We start from the raw sequence: 18888 nt of genomic DNA, 5'->3' as shown, positions 1-18888 counted from the left end.
ATGTCTCCAGATTCTGATTGACACGCTCTGTCTGGCCATTCGACTGCGGATGGAAAGCAGAAGAGAATGACAAGCGAACCCCCAAGCGAGAACAGAAATCCTTCCAGAATCTGGAAACAAACTGCGTGCCCCTATCAGAGACTATGTCAGAAGGAATCCCATGCAATTTGACAATGTGGTCAACAAATGCCTGCGCCAGCGTCTTAGCATTGGGCAAACCGGGAAAAGGGATAAAGTGCACCATTTTGCTAAAACGGTCCACCACCACCAGAATCACAGACTTCCCCGAGGAACGAGGCAAGTCCGTTATGAAGTCCATGGACAGATGTGTCCAAGGACGGGAAGGAATGGGCAAAGGAAGGAGAGGACCTGATGGCCGTGAGTGAGGGACCTTGGCACGAGCGCAAGTCTCGCAAGCTGCCACAAAACCCTCAACCGACTTACGAAGCGCAGGCCACCAGAATCTCCGAGCAATGAGATCCAGTGTGGCTCTTGTCCCCGGGTGCCCAGCAAGGACCGTATCATGGTGTTCTTTAAATATCTTGTGTCTCAAAGCGAGAGGCACAAACAACCTCCCAGGAGGACAAAGATCAGGAGCTTCTGACTGGGCTGCCTGCACCTCTGCCTCCAATTCAGGAAAAAGAGCAGAGACCACCACACCTTCAGCTAAAATGGGACCCGGGTCTTCAAAATTCCCACCTCCCGGGAAACAACGTGACAGGGCATCTGCCTTCACATTCTTAACCCCAGGGCGGAACGTAACAACAAAATTAAACCTTGAAAAGAACAAAGACCATCTGGCCTGTCTCGGGTTCAGACGCTTGGCTGACTCCAAGTAGGCCAGATTTTTATGGTCAGTAAACACGGTAATAGGGTGTCTGGCTCCCTCTAGCCAATGGCGCCATTCCTCAAAAGCCAACTTGATGGCCAACAATTCCCTATCTCCCACATCATAATTTCTCTCTGCGGAGGAGAGCTTCTTTGAGAAAAAGGCACACGGTTGCCATTTGGCAGGAGAGGAACCCTGAGACAAGACCGCCCCCACCCCTACCTCAGAAGCATCAACCTCAACTATGAAGGGTAAGGAAACATCAGGTTGTACTAGGATGGGAGCGGAAGCAAAACTCTCCTTGATATCAGAAAAGGCCTTACGCGCCTCTACCGACCAGGAAGAAAAATCTACCCCCTTTCTGGTCATATCCGTGAGTGGTTTAACAACAGAGGAATAATTCAAAATAAATTTCCTGTAATAATTAGCAAAGCCCAAAAAACGCATCAGCGCCTTCTGATTCTCAGGAAGCTCCCACTCAAGCACAGCGCGGACCTTCTCGGGGTCCATGCGAAAACCAGAAGCGGAGACAAGAAACCCCAGAAATTGGATCTCTGGAACCGCAAACACACATTTTTCCAGTTTCGCGTATAATTTATTCTCCCGCAGGATGAGCAAGACCTGACGTAAGTGTTCCTTATGAGTTTTGAAATCAGGAGAAAAAATCAAAATGTCATCCAAATACACTAATACAAATTTTCCCATTAAATGATAAAAAATGCTGTTGACGAAATGCTGAAAAACGGCTGGGGCATTCATCAAACCAAAAGGCATAACTAAATTCTCAAAATGGCCCTCAGGGGTATTGAAAGCCGTCTTCCATTCGTCTCCTTCTCTGACCCTAACCAGGTTGTATGCCCCTCTTAGGTCTAATTTGGAAAAGACTTTCGCCCCAACAACCTGGTTAAACAAATCTGGGATTAAAGGAAGCGGATACGGATCACGAATAGTGATACTGTTCAGCTCCCTGAAATCCAGACAAGGTCTTAAAGAACCATCTTTTTTCTTAACAAAGAAAAAACCAGCGGCAACAGGTGACTTTGAGGGTCGTATGTGTCCTTTTCTCAGACTCTCAGAGATATAAGCACGCATCGCGACCCTCTCAGGTTGGGAAAGATTGTATAAACGAGATTTAGGCAGCTTGGCACCTGGGATGAGATCAATAGGGCAATCATACTCCCTGTGCGGAGGCAAATCCTGAACTCCACTCTCAGAGAAAACATCCAAAAATTCAGAGAGGAAAGGTGGTACAGTTTTAGTAGAAACCTCAGAAATAGATGTTATGAGGCAATTCTCTCTGCAAAAGTCACTCCAACCATTTATTTGCCTCGCTGGCCAATCAATGGTGGGGTTATGTTTAGAGAGCCAGGGTAGCCCCAACACTAGAGGAGTAGGCAAACCGCTAAGGACGAAACATGACACATCCTCAACATGAGTATCATTCACAATTAAACGGATATTGTGAACTATGCCCTTTAATGATTTCTGAGAAAGTGGAGCTGAATCAATAGAAAAAACAGGAATATTTTTTCGCAAAGTGCAAACCTGGAAACCATGAGTTATTGCAAATTGGTTATCAATGAGGTTGACAGCTGCTCCACTATCCACAAAAATCTCACAAAAAATGCTCTTGCTCTCTAGCGCCACCCTAGCAGGCAGGACAAAACGGGAACTACAAGCAAAAGACAATTCTTCAATTTCCGCCTCAACCCTGCCAATAGTAACAGACGGAATATTCTTAAAAGATTTCTTCCTTTTTGTCTCTTTATTACTCCCAGAAAACTGCCTGAATCTCCTAGAGGGACAAACATTTGCCAGATGATTTATACCTCCACAACAAAAGCAAACCCTCCCCTGCGGGCTGAATCCTCTATTGTCAGAGGCAATCAACCCCAGCTGCATGGGCTCCTGCTCAGAAGGGGCTGACAACGACTGAGACCCCTGTGCACAGAATGACACCGCTGCACTGTCCCGGGACTGAGCATGATAAGAAGGAGAGATCTCTCCTCTTTCTTTAAGACGCCTGTCAATACGAACAGCCTGAGACATAGCAGAATTCAAGGAGGTAGGTCTTTCATGAAAGGCAAATGCATCTTTCAATCCCTCAGAAAGACCATAACAAAATTGACTTCGGAGTGCAGCATCATTCCAACCCGTATCTGCTGCCCATCTCCGAAATTCTGAGCAGTATATCTCTGCGGATTGTTTACCCTGGCATAACAGACGTAGTCTAGACTCAGCCAGAGCAATACGATCCGGATCATCATATATCTGACCCAGGGCTAAAAAGAATTCCTCCACTGAACGGAGGGGTTGTGCCCTCTCCGGCAGCGAAAAGGCCCAGGACTGAGCATTACCCCTGAGCAGCGATATAATGATGCCCACCCTTCGTTCTTCATCACCGGAAGAATGGGGAAGAAGGCGAAAATGGAGTTTGCAGGCCTCTCTAAAACGTACAAAATTCTCACTACCCCCGGAAAACGTATCCGGGAGCGAAATCTTAGGCTCAGCAGAAACTCCATGAACGCAAGCTGAACCGGTCACTTGAAACTGAGAAAAAGTCTTACGGAGATCAGCTACCTCCAAAGCAAGACCCTGAAAGCGTTCAGCCAAAAGTGAAACCGGATCCATGCTAGACGGTTTTGGTGGCTGATAATGTCACGGATGGTGTACAGGAAACAAGATGATACAAATAACATACGATGACTCACTGGATCCACAACTAAGGAACAAAAAGGGAGACCCCTGCAATCGACCTGCCGCTCTCCCTTATTGCTCAGCCTATGCGACCACCCCAAAGGTGAATGGGCGCATATCCACGTACCTCGGCTATCTGAACCTGAAGGCCCTACAATAGTGAGGGGACACGACCACCGGCTCCCTACACAGACACGGAGGGAGTCAGGGTCACCTGGATCCAGACAACAGAAAATCATAAATACTAAAACAACACTTATCTGCAGACGAACTGAGAACTGGTAGTTGGGAGCTGGGAGCTGGGAGCTGGGAGCTGAAGACAGCATGCACACTCATTCCAGGAAGTTGTATCAGCCACACCCAACTACCTTATGGGGGAGAATATAAAGGGAGGTAATGAGTCTGACTGCATGACAGCTGAGATAGCCTAACAAGGTGAGAAACAGAAACCAAAACAAAGAAACTCAAGGGGGAGGATCTGAACGACTCCTGTCAGAGCTTCTCAGCTGTCTAGTTGTGACACTCCAACTCCACCAGAGGTCAGAATAGAAGACCTGAAAATAAGGTCTATATCTGGCAACAAGGGAAGCAGAAAGAGAGAATATATAGTAGCTGGGAGTGGCTGACAGAGAACAGCTGAAAGGAAAAGCTACAGGTTCCTAAATAGGACAAAAAGGATCGCAAACCTTAACAGGAAAACCTGGACCGGAATCCATTCCCACCACTAGGTCATGGAGCGATCTCTTGAAACTGTAACAGTGGCTGCTCTGCGCTGCTGTTCCCCTGCTTACCACCGCGGTCCCGGGCGCCGTGTTCAGCAGTGATCTGCGGCCAGTGCTTCCCAGTCACCGCTGCAGTCCTGGGCTCTGTCTGTGTAGGTACTGTTGTTCTGGGATCCGCTACACAGTTTTCTCTCAGCCCTGGCCACAGCATGCTTGCTGCTTGTTTCCTGCAGCACTTCCTTAAGGGCTGGCGCGCATCACTTCCTGGGCTTTATGGGTTAAGTCATGTGACGTTGCTGACCAATCCTAGTCTTCCTGCACATATATAAGTGGCTCAGCCCCCTTCCCAGATGCCTCAGTGTCAAGGTCCTTGTGTCCTGCTAAAGTTCCTGATATCCGCTTGTGTTCCTGACTCGTACTTGTGTTCCTGGATTCTGCTACCTGATTGATACCTGCCTGCTTGCCTTGACTCTCCTGTTGCCAACCCGAATTGCCTGACCTGTACCTGTGCCGACTGCCCTGACCTTTTGCTTGTCTGACTTCGCCTCTGCCTCATCCTTCGGTCCTGCACTGTTGCTCCTGGTAACAACTCAGCCTGCTGACAACGCCTGTACCTCTAGTATCTTTCTCAGGTACCTCCTGATCCTCCTGGACCAGCTGCCTCGTGTGCCTATGCTCCTCAAGAAGTAGCGATCTGGTGTTCCCCTCGGTAAAGTCTATCCCCACAATCTGGGGTACTGTGAAGATCGAGGGGTTCACTTAGACAATGCCCTTAGAGGAGGTAGGACACGTGGCACAGTGGGTTCACACCCGCTGGTTCGTGACAGTACACTGAGGCCATGGACCCCGCTGGTCACCCCAAGCCTGTCGTTCAGGAATTGTTACATGAAGTGAGGAGTCAGAGTGAACGTCAGGATATCATGATGCAGTTCATGCAAAATGTTACTGCTTCTTTGGATGCCATCTCTTCTCCAGCAACTGCAGGGTCGCCAGTCGCTGCTAGTCCTGCAATTCGCACACCGGTGAATCCGGATTTGTGTGCTGCCGGTGTGCAACTCCCCTTGCCATCACGCTATGGTTGAGATCCAAAAACCTATTGTGGATTCCTGAACCAGTGTCTGATCCACTTTGAGTTGCATGGGCAGAAGTTTCCCACTGAGCGGTCCAAGGTTGCCTTCATTGTGTCCATGCTGTCTGATGAGACCCTTGCTTGGGAAAATCCTATTTAGGAACATGGAGGTCCAGAGACCACCAATCTGCAGTCTTTCCTGGCTACCTTCCAGCTGGTCTTTGAAGAGCCCGGCCGCACATCCTCCACTGCATCAGCTCTGCTGAGTCTACGACAGGTTTTCTCGTCTGTGGGTCAGTACGTCATCCAGTTTCGTACCCTGGCTGTCGAACTTGCATGGAACAATGAGGCTCAACTTGCAATGTTCTGGGAGGGCCTTTCTGACCAGTTTAAGGATGAATTAGCTGGTCGCGACCGTCCATATATTCTGAATGACCTGATTACCTTGGTCACAAGGATACATATGCATTTCAGGGGACATTCTAAGGAGGTCGCATGCACCAGAAGACCACCTTGTTTGGCTCCATCCTTAAAGAGGTCGCTTCTTCCTCTAGTGTCCACCCAATCTGAAGAGCCCATGCAAATAGAGCGCCTTCGATTGTATGACCAGGAAAGTTTACGCGACAAAGCAGAGAATCTGTGTCTGTATTGTGGAGGCAAGGTCAACTTTGTGCGCAATTGTCCACAGAAGCCGGGAAACGCCAATCTCTAGGATCAGTTGGAGAGGTGGTCCTAGACAAGGAAAAGTCCTCTCTGAAACTTTCAGTTCCAGTGACTCTCTCTCACAAGGGCGTCACACTGTCTGTGCCTGCATTCTTGGACTCTGGGTCAGCCGGTAACTTCATTCAGCAAGCTCTGCTACCATCCATCTAGAAAGGCCTCTGTCAGTGGCTTCCATAAATGGACTGCCACTCCCTAAACCTGTGCTCTCTGTTACTATGCCCCTTAAGTTGCAAATAGGGGTTCTCCATTCAGAGATGATCTCCTTCTATGTGCTGCCAGCGTCCATGAATCCGGTTATCCTTGGTTTTCCCTGGCTGCGTCAGCACACTCCAGTTCTGGACTGGCACTCCAGTCAGATTCTGTGTTGGGGATCTTCATGCCAGTCTACCTGCTTATCAGAGGTCCAACCTGCTTCCTCGCCTACTGTACCTGTAGATCTGCCTGGACTTCTACAGCAGTATGCCAGTTTTGCGGATGTCTTCAGTAAGAAAGAGGCCAAGACCCTGCCTCCTCATCGTCCTTATGATTGTCTGATTGACCTTTTGTCTGGTGCCACTCCTCCTCGCGGTCAAGTCTACCCACTCTCCCTTCTTGAGACCCAAGCGATGTCTGATTATATCAAGGAGAATCTCGAGAGGGGGTTTATCCGGAAATCTACTTCACCAGCCGGTGCCGGGTTCTTCTTTGTGCAGAAAAAAGATTGATCCTTACGGCCCTGTATCGACTATCGAGATCTGAATAAGGTCACAGTCAAGAATTGATACCCTCTTCCACTAATCTCCGAACTCTTTGACAGGAGTCGTGGAGCTAAGATCTTTACAAAATTCGACCTGCGTGGTCTTGGGGGACCAGAAGAGAACATTCATGCTCCGAACTTGATAAAAAGGTTTCTGTCTCGTTGTGGACTCAAGAAGAGGGAGCGTAACTGTGCATCGATGTTCCCCTGCTTTCCGCCGTGGTCCCGGGCGCCGTGTTCAGCAGTAATCTGCGGCCAGTGTTTCCCATTCACCGCTGCAGTCCTGGGCTCTGTCTGTGTAGGTATTGTTGTTTAGGGATCCGCTGACGTGCATCACTTCTTGGGCTTTATGGGTTAGGTCATGTGACCTCGCTGACCAATCCTAGCCTTCCTGCACATATATAAGTGGCTCAGCCCCCTTCCCAGATGCCTCCGTGTAAAGGTCTTTGTGTCCTCCTAAGGTTCCTGATATCCGCTTGTGTTCCTGGCTCGTACTTGTGTTCCTAGATTCTGCTACCCGTTTGATCCCTGCATGCTTGCCTTGACTCTCCTGTTGCCTTACCTGGACCTGTGCCGACTGCCCTGACCTTTTGCCTGTCTGACTTCACCTTTACCTCATCCTTCAGTCCTGCCCTGTTGCTCCTGGTAACGACTCAGCCTGTTGACAATGCCTGTACCTATGGTACCTTTCTCAGGTACCTCCTGGTCCGCCTGGACCAGCTGCCTCGTGTGCCTGTCCTCCTCAAGAGGTAGCGACCTGGTGTTCCCCTCGGGAAAGTCTATCCCCACCATCAGGGGTACTGTGAAGATCGAGGGATTTACTTAGACAATGCCCTTAGAAGAAGTTCGTGACAGAAACCAAGCGAGTAGCCACCCACTGCAACCTTCTGACCACAGGCACAACAGGGTCAGCGATAGGTCGTGACACCCTCGTGACATTACGATAATAAATCTCCTGCTTCCTATTCTATTACATAGATGGCTGCCTGTAGCCACCACGAGGGGGAGCTCAGTGTATAGGAGTTAATACAATTACCGCGGAAGCTGAAATTATCTCCTAGTGGCCACTAGATGAAAATTCTGTGTTTTCACACGGGGAAGAGAAGAACAATTTCCGTGCTGGGCCCTCCTCCCCCTGGGCCCCACAGTAGTCAGATGGTCTTCCTCTATTGTAGGTACGCCAATGGTTACTATGATTGTTTGCCTCTAAACAGTTCCATTGTTTGTTGGCAGCACATTCATTTTTATACAGGGAGATGCGCAGCTGAAAAATGCCAAGTTTTGGTGGTGCATGAAAGATGCAATCACCTAACTAATGTTTGCCAGGTGATCAGTGGCACATTTACATAAGCCAGTTATCGGGAATAAGCATTCGCATGAAGTTTTGTTCCTTGTTTGTTTCCTCAGCCCATGTAAAAGGGCCTTAAGTTCTTCACCGATTTTCTCTGAATATCTGCCATCCAACCACCTACTGGATCTTCATTCACTTGAGTGAAGTGAGCTATGTTGCAGTTTCTTGCACAGTAGGTGTCCGGGGTCTGTTCGTTTTCAGGTTACGCAGGGGTCACAAAATGTGAACAGAATGTAATGGCATATCTAGTGATGGGAATAATCCTTTAAGAGTCCACCAAAACAACATATACTAGATTGGCTGTGGTTGCCCTTCAGTTTAGGATTGAGACATGAGGTAATACAATGTCTGACATCAGGGTGGCGTTAGACCGCTGTCTGTTTCCAAAGTGAAACAAGCAGAATTCTGAAAGCAGGTTGTCTATGAAGAAAACAAAACAATAAAGTAATTAAAATAAGAAAAAAGAAGAGTAAAAAAAAAATTGTAATTTTGAGTTGGCAATGGTTATCTTGGGGTGCTTTGTCTAAGGGAAAACTTATCTTCAGATAAACCCTTCCCCCACCATACAAGGGTATAGACTCCACTGCAAGGTTGCTACATAGCGGTCCCCAGAATTATTTGCAGTAGGCAGGTAAAAATATATTTTTTTAAAATACATGGCCAAGCTCATCAATAAATACACAATTGGTGAAGTATTTCTAAATTGACTTACCTTGCAGTTCAACTCTTATTGTTCTTCCCAGAACGTGGACTTCAGCTGGAATCCTTTAGCAGATCCCACCTTTACATACAATGACAAGAATTTAATTCAACAAATCCGGTTTGGAAATGATTCATCCGTTCATGAGTTTTTTAAATTACTCGCTCTGTGCCACACAGTAATGGTGGACAAGACAGATGGTAAGTACTAGTGAAGTTGCTTTCAATGCTTTTCACTTCATGCTAAGAAACTGCAAGTAAAACTCAGGGAACAGAGCAAGTCAACACCATAGCCTTTATGCATTTGAAAGGGTGGCTTTGAGGATAGCAGAAACGTATAGGCATCCTATAATGACACGGAGGGTGGTTATAGGGGATTATGTGGTTTGGACAATCCCTGGTAAGAAGGGTCACTTGAAAATAAGGTGATTTGCAGATGTCCCTGCAGGGCGCCAGCCCACAGGGGGAGATGGGAAGAGAGGAGAGGAGAGGATGGAAGTGGTGGCAGTAGTGACAAGGTGGGTTGTAGTCCTCACAGAGACTAATCTTGTTCCAGTTCTCCCTGGCCCACGGGTGCAGTGAATGGACGGGCACAACCCTTCTTCTCCTCAGGCACACCCTGGACTTTGGGAGCTCTTGCCTGATGGCAAGGCTGGGGTACCCTTGATGTTAGATGTGCAAGGCAGGAATAAGGCTGGTGGATGGTGGAGGCAATGACCAGGCTGGTTTGGTTGTGATAAAATAAACTCTGTCTTTACTGTATAGATGATGGGGATTGGAATACAAACATCAGCAGTGGGTGCAGCTCTCAAGTATCTCACAGAGTAGGCTTTTCCCAAAGGCTGTGTATAAGAGGTGTCTATAATGATTATCCTCCCTGAGTCTCTCTATAAGCACTACCCAACTTCCCAAATTGACCAAAAGCGTGCAAAGTCTGAACAGTTCTCGGAAATGCTAAATTGCAGGGTACAGTACTAGATCAACTGCAAGTCTGTTTCAATAGTGTGGTGGGTGCCAGAAGCAAATAACTCTAACTACATGCAATAAAGTCTAAAGCAGTATGTGTGTGTGTTACCTTTACTGTCTCAGCCGAGCATGGCATTTATGGACCTCAACCTTCTAGGAAATGTGTTTTCCTGGAGAAGGTTTTGTCTTGGCCCACTTGGTAGCAGCACACACCAGCCACCATTTCTATTTAAGTGCATAGGAAAGAGCCTTCCCATAGAAGTGAATGGGACAATAGGGGTGTAATTACACCTGCTCACCACTGCGGTTGCAATGGTGAGCAGGTAAATAATGAAGAGGCAGTGTTCGCATGGCACACTTCCTTCTCTTCAAACAGGTTAGGTTATCAATATAAATAAAATGTACTACCCCTTTAAATCTTTAGCAGTAAACGATAGTATTAAATCATTAACTATTTAGCATTGAACCAGCGGGTCACTACATCCCACTGCTGGGATACCTGAAATCAACTGTTATCTGTGTTCAAATCTTGCAGTAAGCGTTCAGTTTCTCTACAGCACCACCACAGGAGAAATTAAAGGGAACCTGTCACCAGTTTTATGGTGTCCTAACTAAGGGCAAAATAAATAAGTGACTGATTCTCTTAGCACAATGCTGGGTCACTTTCTTTAATTGACCCAGTCAATCTGCCAACATCTTGTATTGAAAAGCTTCAGCTGATAATGATGAGTCCTGAATATTCATGAGCTCCTGACTCTCCCCGCCCACCTGCTGCTGAATGACAGTTTGTTTCCATATGAATCAGCAGCAGGTGGGCAGGGGAGTGGCTATAGCTGTTAATTAAATAAACGCTGGACTCAATGACATCACGCTGGACTCAAATCAGCTAATTAGCATGCAGCATGTGGCATCTTTGTGTGTATATTATGAGGTAACCATCTGTCACACCAGTAAGTGAATACATCTAAGGCACTTTTTTATTAGTTAATGATTGTATATAATTAGTTAGATTATAATCAAATATCCACATGACAGGTTCCCTTTAAGCATGACACTGTGTCTTTCCATGTCAATGGTCTATCTGCTTAATACAGAATACGATAGGTCCTCCAAACTGAGATGCTCTGATCAAAAGATGAGAATCCAGAACACAGAATTACTTAATAGGTTGTATAAAAAATGGTTTTTGAAACTTGACAACACTATTAAGATTTTGCCATGTCACAGAACAGTGAAGCAACCATGTTTAGGCCACAAAGTCTACTGGTTGCTTTTCTAGGATCTAGATTCTAGAGCCTACTCCATACAACGTTTGTTAATAATATGCCTGGATATCATGATTCTGCGAAGCAGAACTTAGGGCAACCTGATAGTACAATACTTAAAGGGGTTGTCTCGCAAGGACAACCTCTGTAAAAACAGCACGGTGCAGCGATTGGTGGATCACCTGGAGAAGTTGTGTCAAGGCTTACATGAATGTAGTCTGTGTGATGAAGGAAGGTTTTGCTTATCGGAAATTAGATATTTTTGTCTATCTCCGTGTTCCGTCCCTTTTATTTTGTTCCTAAGCTGTTATATAGTTTCCTATATAACCCGCTTATTCTGTGTATTATACACCTCTTCCAGTTCTTTATATACCCCAGGAGTAACACCAACCCTCGCAGATACTTAGATATAAAAATAGTTTACTGATAACATAGAGATGACAAAGCAATGGACATTATACATAAAGATACAGACACTACAAATAGCACAGTACATAGAGGACACCACACAGCTGCCTCCGTTCCTGCCCTCCCTGGATGCTAAGCAAGTGTGGCTAATAATGTGTATGTATGTAAAGTATATCCAGAGTCCACCAGTATACCGTCTACTGGATCTACTCTTCTACATCCAGTACCTGACCATTAGTACATGTACATATATATAATCTACACATCTGTAAACACGTAAAATGGAATATAATTGCAGACTACAAATATCTATATGTACACATATAAAGTCTACTGGGATATTATACTTATATACATACGCACACATAGGATATAACTTAGCTTGCTCTTGAAGTGATGTTGGTCCAGATGGTCGAAGGAAGAGAGCGAGAGACTCCCAAGTTTCATGTCACCGATATGTTTCCGTGTCCCAGCCCCCAAAATGGACTCCACCCTGTGCCCACCCAAATATCTTCCTAATCTGTTGGCCAAGAGAATGTTGTCTAACTGCTTTTACAATGTGCCCTTCCTGCCTTTGATATGCTAACAATAGACACAATGACCAAATGGCTACTGGCCATACTGATATCACTCAATGGATGAATAATACCACTGGATATCAATATACACTATATCCAATTATTAGGCATATTTGTGTGGTCATGAGGCTGAGGTTCTGGCTGAGAGCCATATTTTCTTGTAACACTGTGTAATGCATGGACATGACAAGTCCATCAGAATAGAAGCGGGAGACCCTCTCTTATGTCCTCTAAGGGTATATTGATGGGGGTTTATGTTGTGAGTAACTGTCTAGTTACTTCCCACACACTGCATGCTTCAAACAATATATTATCCATAGCCATTCCATAAATCTAAAACAGGCATGCTGAACCTGCGGCCCTCCAGCTGTTGCAAAACTACAACTCCCAGCATGCCCGAAGAGCCTACAGCTATCAGCCTACAGCAGGGCATTGTGGGAGTTGTAGTTTTACAACAGCTGGAGGGCCGCAGGTCGAGCATGCCTGATCTAAAATATGCATCTATTTTGATGCACGCACCTATAGGGTTATCATATGTATGACCAGACAGGAGAATGACACCATTTCATGGCAAAATTGTATCTAAAGTAACTAACCTTTGTCCATTGCACATATACTAATAGGAAGTGAACTATCCTATGAAGCAGCATCTCCGGATGAAGGTGCCCTTGTAACAGCTGCCAGAAATTTTGGCTTTGTCTTTCTTTCAAGAACTCAAAGTACCATCACCATTAGTGAGCTTGGGAAAGAAGTGACCTACGAACGACTGGCAATCCTCGACTTCAACAGTGATAGAAAACGCATGTCTGTAATAGGTAAAGCTTGCACTACATGAGGACGGGTTTTCCTCTTTGGACATTGTTATGCAAGCGGGTGTGGACCCACTGCGCCACTGACTGGCTATACTCTGGAGGGGCGTGACTAAGCAACTATCTGGTCTTCACTAGAGCCTCTGATGGTGAGGATAGGCTTGGGCTGTTTGGGTAGTTGCCAGGTGCCACTCCAGAGCAGTCCCTGAGTCAGTGGCAGCTGACAAGGGGGTCAAAGTCTAAGGTCAGGGCAGTCTAAGGTCAGGGCAGGCATCGATCAAGCAAAAGTCCGTAAACGAAGTCCAAGGTCAGAGGCAGGTGGCAAACAAGCAAAATCTGATAAATCCAAAAGCATGATCCGGTACAGAGAAAAGCAGAACTCCAAAAACACCTTCATACTAGGAAATAGACAAGCTAGTGACCATGAGCTGCTCAGGCGCCTTCCTGCGGCAGGAAGCGCCTTTAAATACTTCCTGCAATCCAGCCATAGGCAGGTAAGACAGAGGGCGTGTACGTGCTGCCTCACAAGGGAGGAGAGACACACCCATGCAAGCCCTAACAAACAGTACAGGTCTCCAGCAGGAAGTAAGCTCTGGCATGGAGCACAGATACAACAGTTAAGCTACCTGCTGCCCATGTTTGTCAGCACGACACATGGCAGCAGGAGAGAAAGAGGGAGCCCGGCGGCCATGCCCGCGGGAGGGGCAGCAGCGCCGGCACGGACCGCTGGGCTAACAGACATTTCCTACTTGGTAGAAGAATCCCTTGACAATAAGCTCCCTGCTGAGATCTCCAGTGAGGAACTGTTACTGTATCTGTGGAAATACCTGGCAGTAGGTGTTCAGTTTCCCTGCAGCGCCTCCACAGGGGAAATTAAGCATTACACAGTCTCCACTCATATCAGTAGGTTGTGTGTGTAATGCAGGACAGGACAGGTCCTCCAGAGTGAGAGATGCTCTTAGTAACCTCTCTCCACTCTGGCCAATAGATGAGGATCCTGAATAAAGAACCCCCCATGATGTATGACAATATTTTTTTTAAACTGGCAGCCCCTTTAAGATAGCTCAGCACAAAAGCAGCAACTGACACCAGATATATCCTACGGATAAAGGGTAAACCATTTCTGTGACGGACAATACCCAATCATCCATTCATCTGAGCTGCTGCGTCTATTATCCAAATATTTCTCTGTTTCATTTCAGTCCGAGATCCCAATGGAAAGATAAAACTTTATTGCAAGGGAGCTGACACCGTCATTTATCATCGTCTGCATCCAGACAACCCTATCAAAGAGGAGACTCAAGTTGCTTTAGATGTAAGTCCGTGGACTATGTAGACCAGTAATTAATCTGCATGGGGTCAGGAAGGTATGGGCACCCTATTTTGAACTGCAGCTTCCCCAAATGCTAATCCAAAATCAATATTGCTGATGTTAGAGGCTGAGTGATGGCTGTCTATATAGTTGCTGGTATTTGGCCCTTTCATTTCTACTTGTAGGAACTGACTCCTTCTAGCTTTGTAGTAATAATTTATGTAAACTTTTGGTTGATGATTCTAGATAAAAATCCATACCAGTACAACTTTCCGTTGAGTTGTTCTACTTCATGACATTGGTTTTCCATTATCTTTTGGAATAAGGTATTTGCCAATGAGACACTGAGGACCCTGTGTCTTTGCTACAAAGACATCAGCCAAGAAGATTTTGAGAAATGGAATAAAAAGTACCACGAGGCCAGTGTGGCCATAAACAACCGCGATGAAGCTCTGGATAAAGTGTACGAAGAGATCGAAGATAACCTAGTGGTATGTGACATAGGAAATGCATTTAACTTACCTCTGCACCCCTTCCCTAGGCTGGAGTGATCTTTGAATCTGATCCTTGGTGATCATGTCCAAGCATCATGCATTGCCACCATGGTCAGGTACATTCAATGAGCCATGGAGATGGCAACAAACATTCAGCTGTGGCTACTTCCTTGGCATTGGGATTTTTGGTAGGAAATTCGGGACTATACCACAAAAATTGGTACACTTGTGTATTCTGGTAAAATGTCTATGTCAGCGGTATGTCTCTGAGGAAATGACTACAAAGTCTCAGTAAAGGGACCTCCATAAGACTTGTGTAGTACAGCCTGCACAGCTCATGGAAAGAAGGTTCCTCCTCAAGACCTCCTCTGTTCTTGATTGCACTATAATAACTTCTGAAGGAAGACCATGCATGGGTCTCCTGTTGGAGCAGCAGGAATTACAAGGGATTACATTGCATCGCTTGGGAGATTTGATCTTGGAGCTCCCAATAGAAAGGGCTCGTGATCAAATTAAAGCTGGAGTTGATGGACTATGAGGGTTGTCTCCACTTAGGACACCCCTCTGCTAGCCAGAGTGGAAAATTGATGCACTCTAGATGCCTGGATGATTGCCTACTCATTAGAATAGGTAGCATTTAAAAAATTGTGGCCATCCACAATACTAATCAGCAGATCTCTGGTTAGGAAAGAGCTTTGTCTTATATTGTATTATTAGGTTAACATGCTGACACCCCAATACCAATGTCTTCTAGACGTAACTCAAAGATTATGCACTATGGCCTTGATTTATAATCAGGGGACAGTTTTGAAGTTGTCTTTAAATGTGCCCATTCCTGCTAAGTTAGCAGTTCTTGCGACAAATTCATCAAAAATATTCCCACTTTGCTTCTTCAACTAGGGTGCTGCCAAACATTAAAGTTTTTTAAGCAGTTTTTGAAGCCAAAACCGGGAGTGGATTCAAAAAAGAGAAGCCATATCTGCTCTTAATATTTTCTCTACTTTTATGATCCACACCTGATTTTGTGCTTAAAAAACTGTGTAAAAAAAACGGAATGTGTGGCAGCACCCTTAGGTGCGGTAACTAAGACAAACCAGACTCTCATTCTGCCATAGGCCAGGTTCACATCACTGTTTTGTTATCCGTTCTTCTGATCCTTCAGAGGAACAGAAAAATTTAATAAAAATGGATCCTTTATTTTGTGTATCCATTGCAAACAGTGATGTGAACCCAGCCTTAAAACATAATAGAAACTATAAAAATGTGGTGTCATCGTAATCGTACTGACACGCAGAATAAGATCGTACACCAATAGTGTAATGCAAGGCACCAACGAAACAGACCAGTGAGGATGAAGTCAAAGGGGTTTATTAACAAAATAAACAAAGTCCGGGTAAACTTCACTGGAGCTAATATCAGGCAAACAAAAAAACGAAGGAAAGCCAGGAGTAGTCCCGATCTGTGCATAAGTCTCTGTGCAACTTGCCAGGTAAACGGATGCGTCACGGAAAGCCCCGGGTCTTGGGTCCCATGGGAACGGACAGAGTCCCAGCAATCTTCCCTCAGTAGCTAGCAGTACTGACCTGCACCTGGATAAGGAAGGATAACAGTGGGCACTGACCGACCTGGGAGGCCACCTTTTATGTGCCTGCTAACAAATCCCAGGGCGCCAAGCGTCCACTCCCCATAGGTCATGATCCTGCCCTACACCTGTGTACAAGGCTTTGGTTGGTTATTAGTCAATTAGGCCAATGCCGGCCCCCTAATCCACTTTGAACTTGCGGCCAGGTGCTATAAGAAGCGCGTATCCCCTTGCGAAGCCATTTTCAAACGTAAATGCGGATGCACGACATGGACACCGGAATAGAATCCACAATAGGCACCGGAGACAAGCTCGGCCGCAGAGTACTGCCACTAGCCCGGCCAAGCCATGCGGTCTTCCCCTCCGGCGCACATGCGAACGCATCCCCGCGTCGGTTCGCCAAAGGGGTCGGAGCTGGTGTATCAATGGAGACATGCGTAACCTGTCCCGCAGCTCCACGAGGACCCTTTTTGGTCACTCTGGAGTGCGAGACAGGTGAGGATCCTACAAATAGGAAAAGAAAAAACCAGGATTAAAACGAGTGCAGCTAAAATAGGTTATTTAATAACCATAAATACAAAAATAAAACAATAAAGTGCTTTAACAGAGAACAAAGTGTGGCGTGTTTTAAGAGTTAAAGCACTCTCTTTCTCAAGAACATGTTACAATGACAAACAGACGCGGATCAAAAAGTACATGGCAGGAAACAACATCAACAGATCAAAAAGAATGACAGCCAGGGGAACTCCTCCCCAAACAAAAAAAAAAGTAAAAAGTTCACAAAAACAACCAACTCAAAAAATGAAAAACAGACATTTATTATGACTATTTTTTTGCTTTAGTCCAAAATGCAATAGTAATAAATAATCCAAACAGAGATTTGATCCAAGTAAAAAATAAAATAAAATACATGAAATAAATGGTTAACCATATGACAAAAAAAGCTTCAAAAAGTCAAATGCATTGATTTTGTCCATTCATTAATCACAGCTCCTGACATGTCTGTTTTAATAGTTTCATGCATTCCTCATGTAATAACAATTCTGGAGCATCTATTCTTCTGTCTCTATGTTGTGCCATTCCTTTATTATTTCTACTAGAAGTTATAAATAAATTGCTAGCAGTCTGCAGTAAGGGTACAGAGGGGAGGTAACAAGTTGGGGGTGTGTACCTGCACAGTCTGAAAATGGCAGCACTGATTGGATAGAGTGAGTCTGTGCAGGTACACGCCCCCAACTGGTTACCTCCCCTCTGTACCCTTACTGAAGGCTGATAAGAATTCATATATAACTTCTAGTAGAAATAATAAAGGAACGGCACAACATAGAGCCATAAGAATAGAGGCTCCAGAATTGTTATTACACGGGGAATGCATGGAGCTATTAAAACATGTCAGGAGAGGTGACTGGTCCTCTTTAAGGGTTAAAGTCTCACGTCAGCAAATAGCATTTATTATGAAGGCACTTACTAATGTATTGTGATTGTCCATATTGCTTCCTTTGGTGGCTTGATTCATTTTTCCTTCACATTATACACTGCTCGTTTCCAGGGGTTATGACCTCCCTGTCATCCATCAGTGGTGGTCGTGCTTGCACACTACAGGAAAAAGCTAGTTGTCAGGACTATGAGAGTGCACATAGGCACACATGAGCGGCGACTCCCGTCCCGGCCACCTTGTAGCTGCGCTGCTGTAGTGACCTTTTGAGGAGAGGTTCCTGTAACAAAATCTTCTATTGCATCAGATATCTGATGGGAATAGTGTATGGGCAGGAGCATGCATGGCCAACATAACTGCCTGACACGCCCCCTAAACATCTGGAAACTGGCTTTTTTACTTAAAGGGGTTATCCCATGACTAATGTAAAAAATTTAAATCAGACATCATATAGTACATGACAATCTCTTTCTTACAAAGCTAGAACCAGCCCTGTACCTCACATGGATCCAGAGATCTCCACAGTCATTTCTCTGGTAGATTTATTTCAAGCTGACTAGCTCAAGGGGAGTGTCCTTTCTGCTGCAGCTAAGAGGGCGTGTCCATGTTCCCCCTATCACAGCTCAGGAGGCAGCTGGAGGATAAAACTGAGCATGTGCGGCCATCTCAGTGAGTTGGACAGAGAAATAAGAAAAAAAAACTGCAGGTGGCGCTATACAGATACATTTTATTGAATAACTCAGTGGCCATGCTAAATGTTTTATTACATGCAATTACAAAAGTATTCAGATCCAGGTGCTGGTTTGAAAACTGTAGAAAATTTTCCATGGGACAACCCCTTTAAAGGGATTCTGTCCTCAGATTTAACCCCTCTAACCTAAACATATGCTCATGTCCAGACTAATAAGAAGAATCCTAAGCTGGCCTTATTAAACCTCGCTGTGGCTCTATTTGCCCAAAAAACAGGTTTTTATAACCTGTCAATCACTTACTTAAGGTGCCCAAGAGGAGGTCCGTTAATACAGGGTGCCCGGCTGCACCCCTCGCCGTCCGGTGCCCAGCGCCGCCTTCCCTGTCTTCAGCGCCGCCTTCTACAGCCCAGCGCCGCCTCCGCAATCCTCCCCGTCCCTCTGCCAGATCCTCCGCCTGCGCACTAGGCTCAGCCTGATGCGCCCTTGTGGACTCCTAGCAGCGGCTTCGTTGAGTGAAGTGC

At 45.8% G+C, this 18888-nt stretch overlaps 1 protein-coding gene across 1 annotated transcript in view; it reads left to right on the top strand.

Annotated features, from left to right (window-relative positions):
- Positions 1–18888, top strand: part of ATP8B1 (ATPase phospholipid transporting 8B1) — a 94388-nt gene that overhangs the window by 54889 nt on the left and 20611 nt on the right. The window contains exons 15-18 of the mRNA XM_040420152.1: positions 8871–9027; positions 12667–12858; positions 14055–14167; positions 14491–14655. Coding sequence (XP_040276086.1) covers positions 8871–9027; positions 12667–12858; positions 14055–14167; positions 14491–14655 — 627 coding nt within the window. The remainder of the gene's footprint in view (positions 1–8870; positions 9028–12666; positions 12859–14054; positions 14168–14490; positions 14656–18888) is intronic.

Source organism: Bufo bufo, chromosome 2 (assembly GCF_905171765.1).
Source record: "Bufo bufo chromosome 2, aBufBuf1.1, whole genome shotgun sequence".
In the NCBI taxonomy this organism is placed as follows: Eukaryota; Metazoa; Chordata; class Amphibia; order Anura; family Bufonidae; genus Bufo; species Bufo bufo.
Note: the sequence above shows the minus strand (reverse complement) of the source record. Positions and strands in the feature narration are given on the sequence as shown.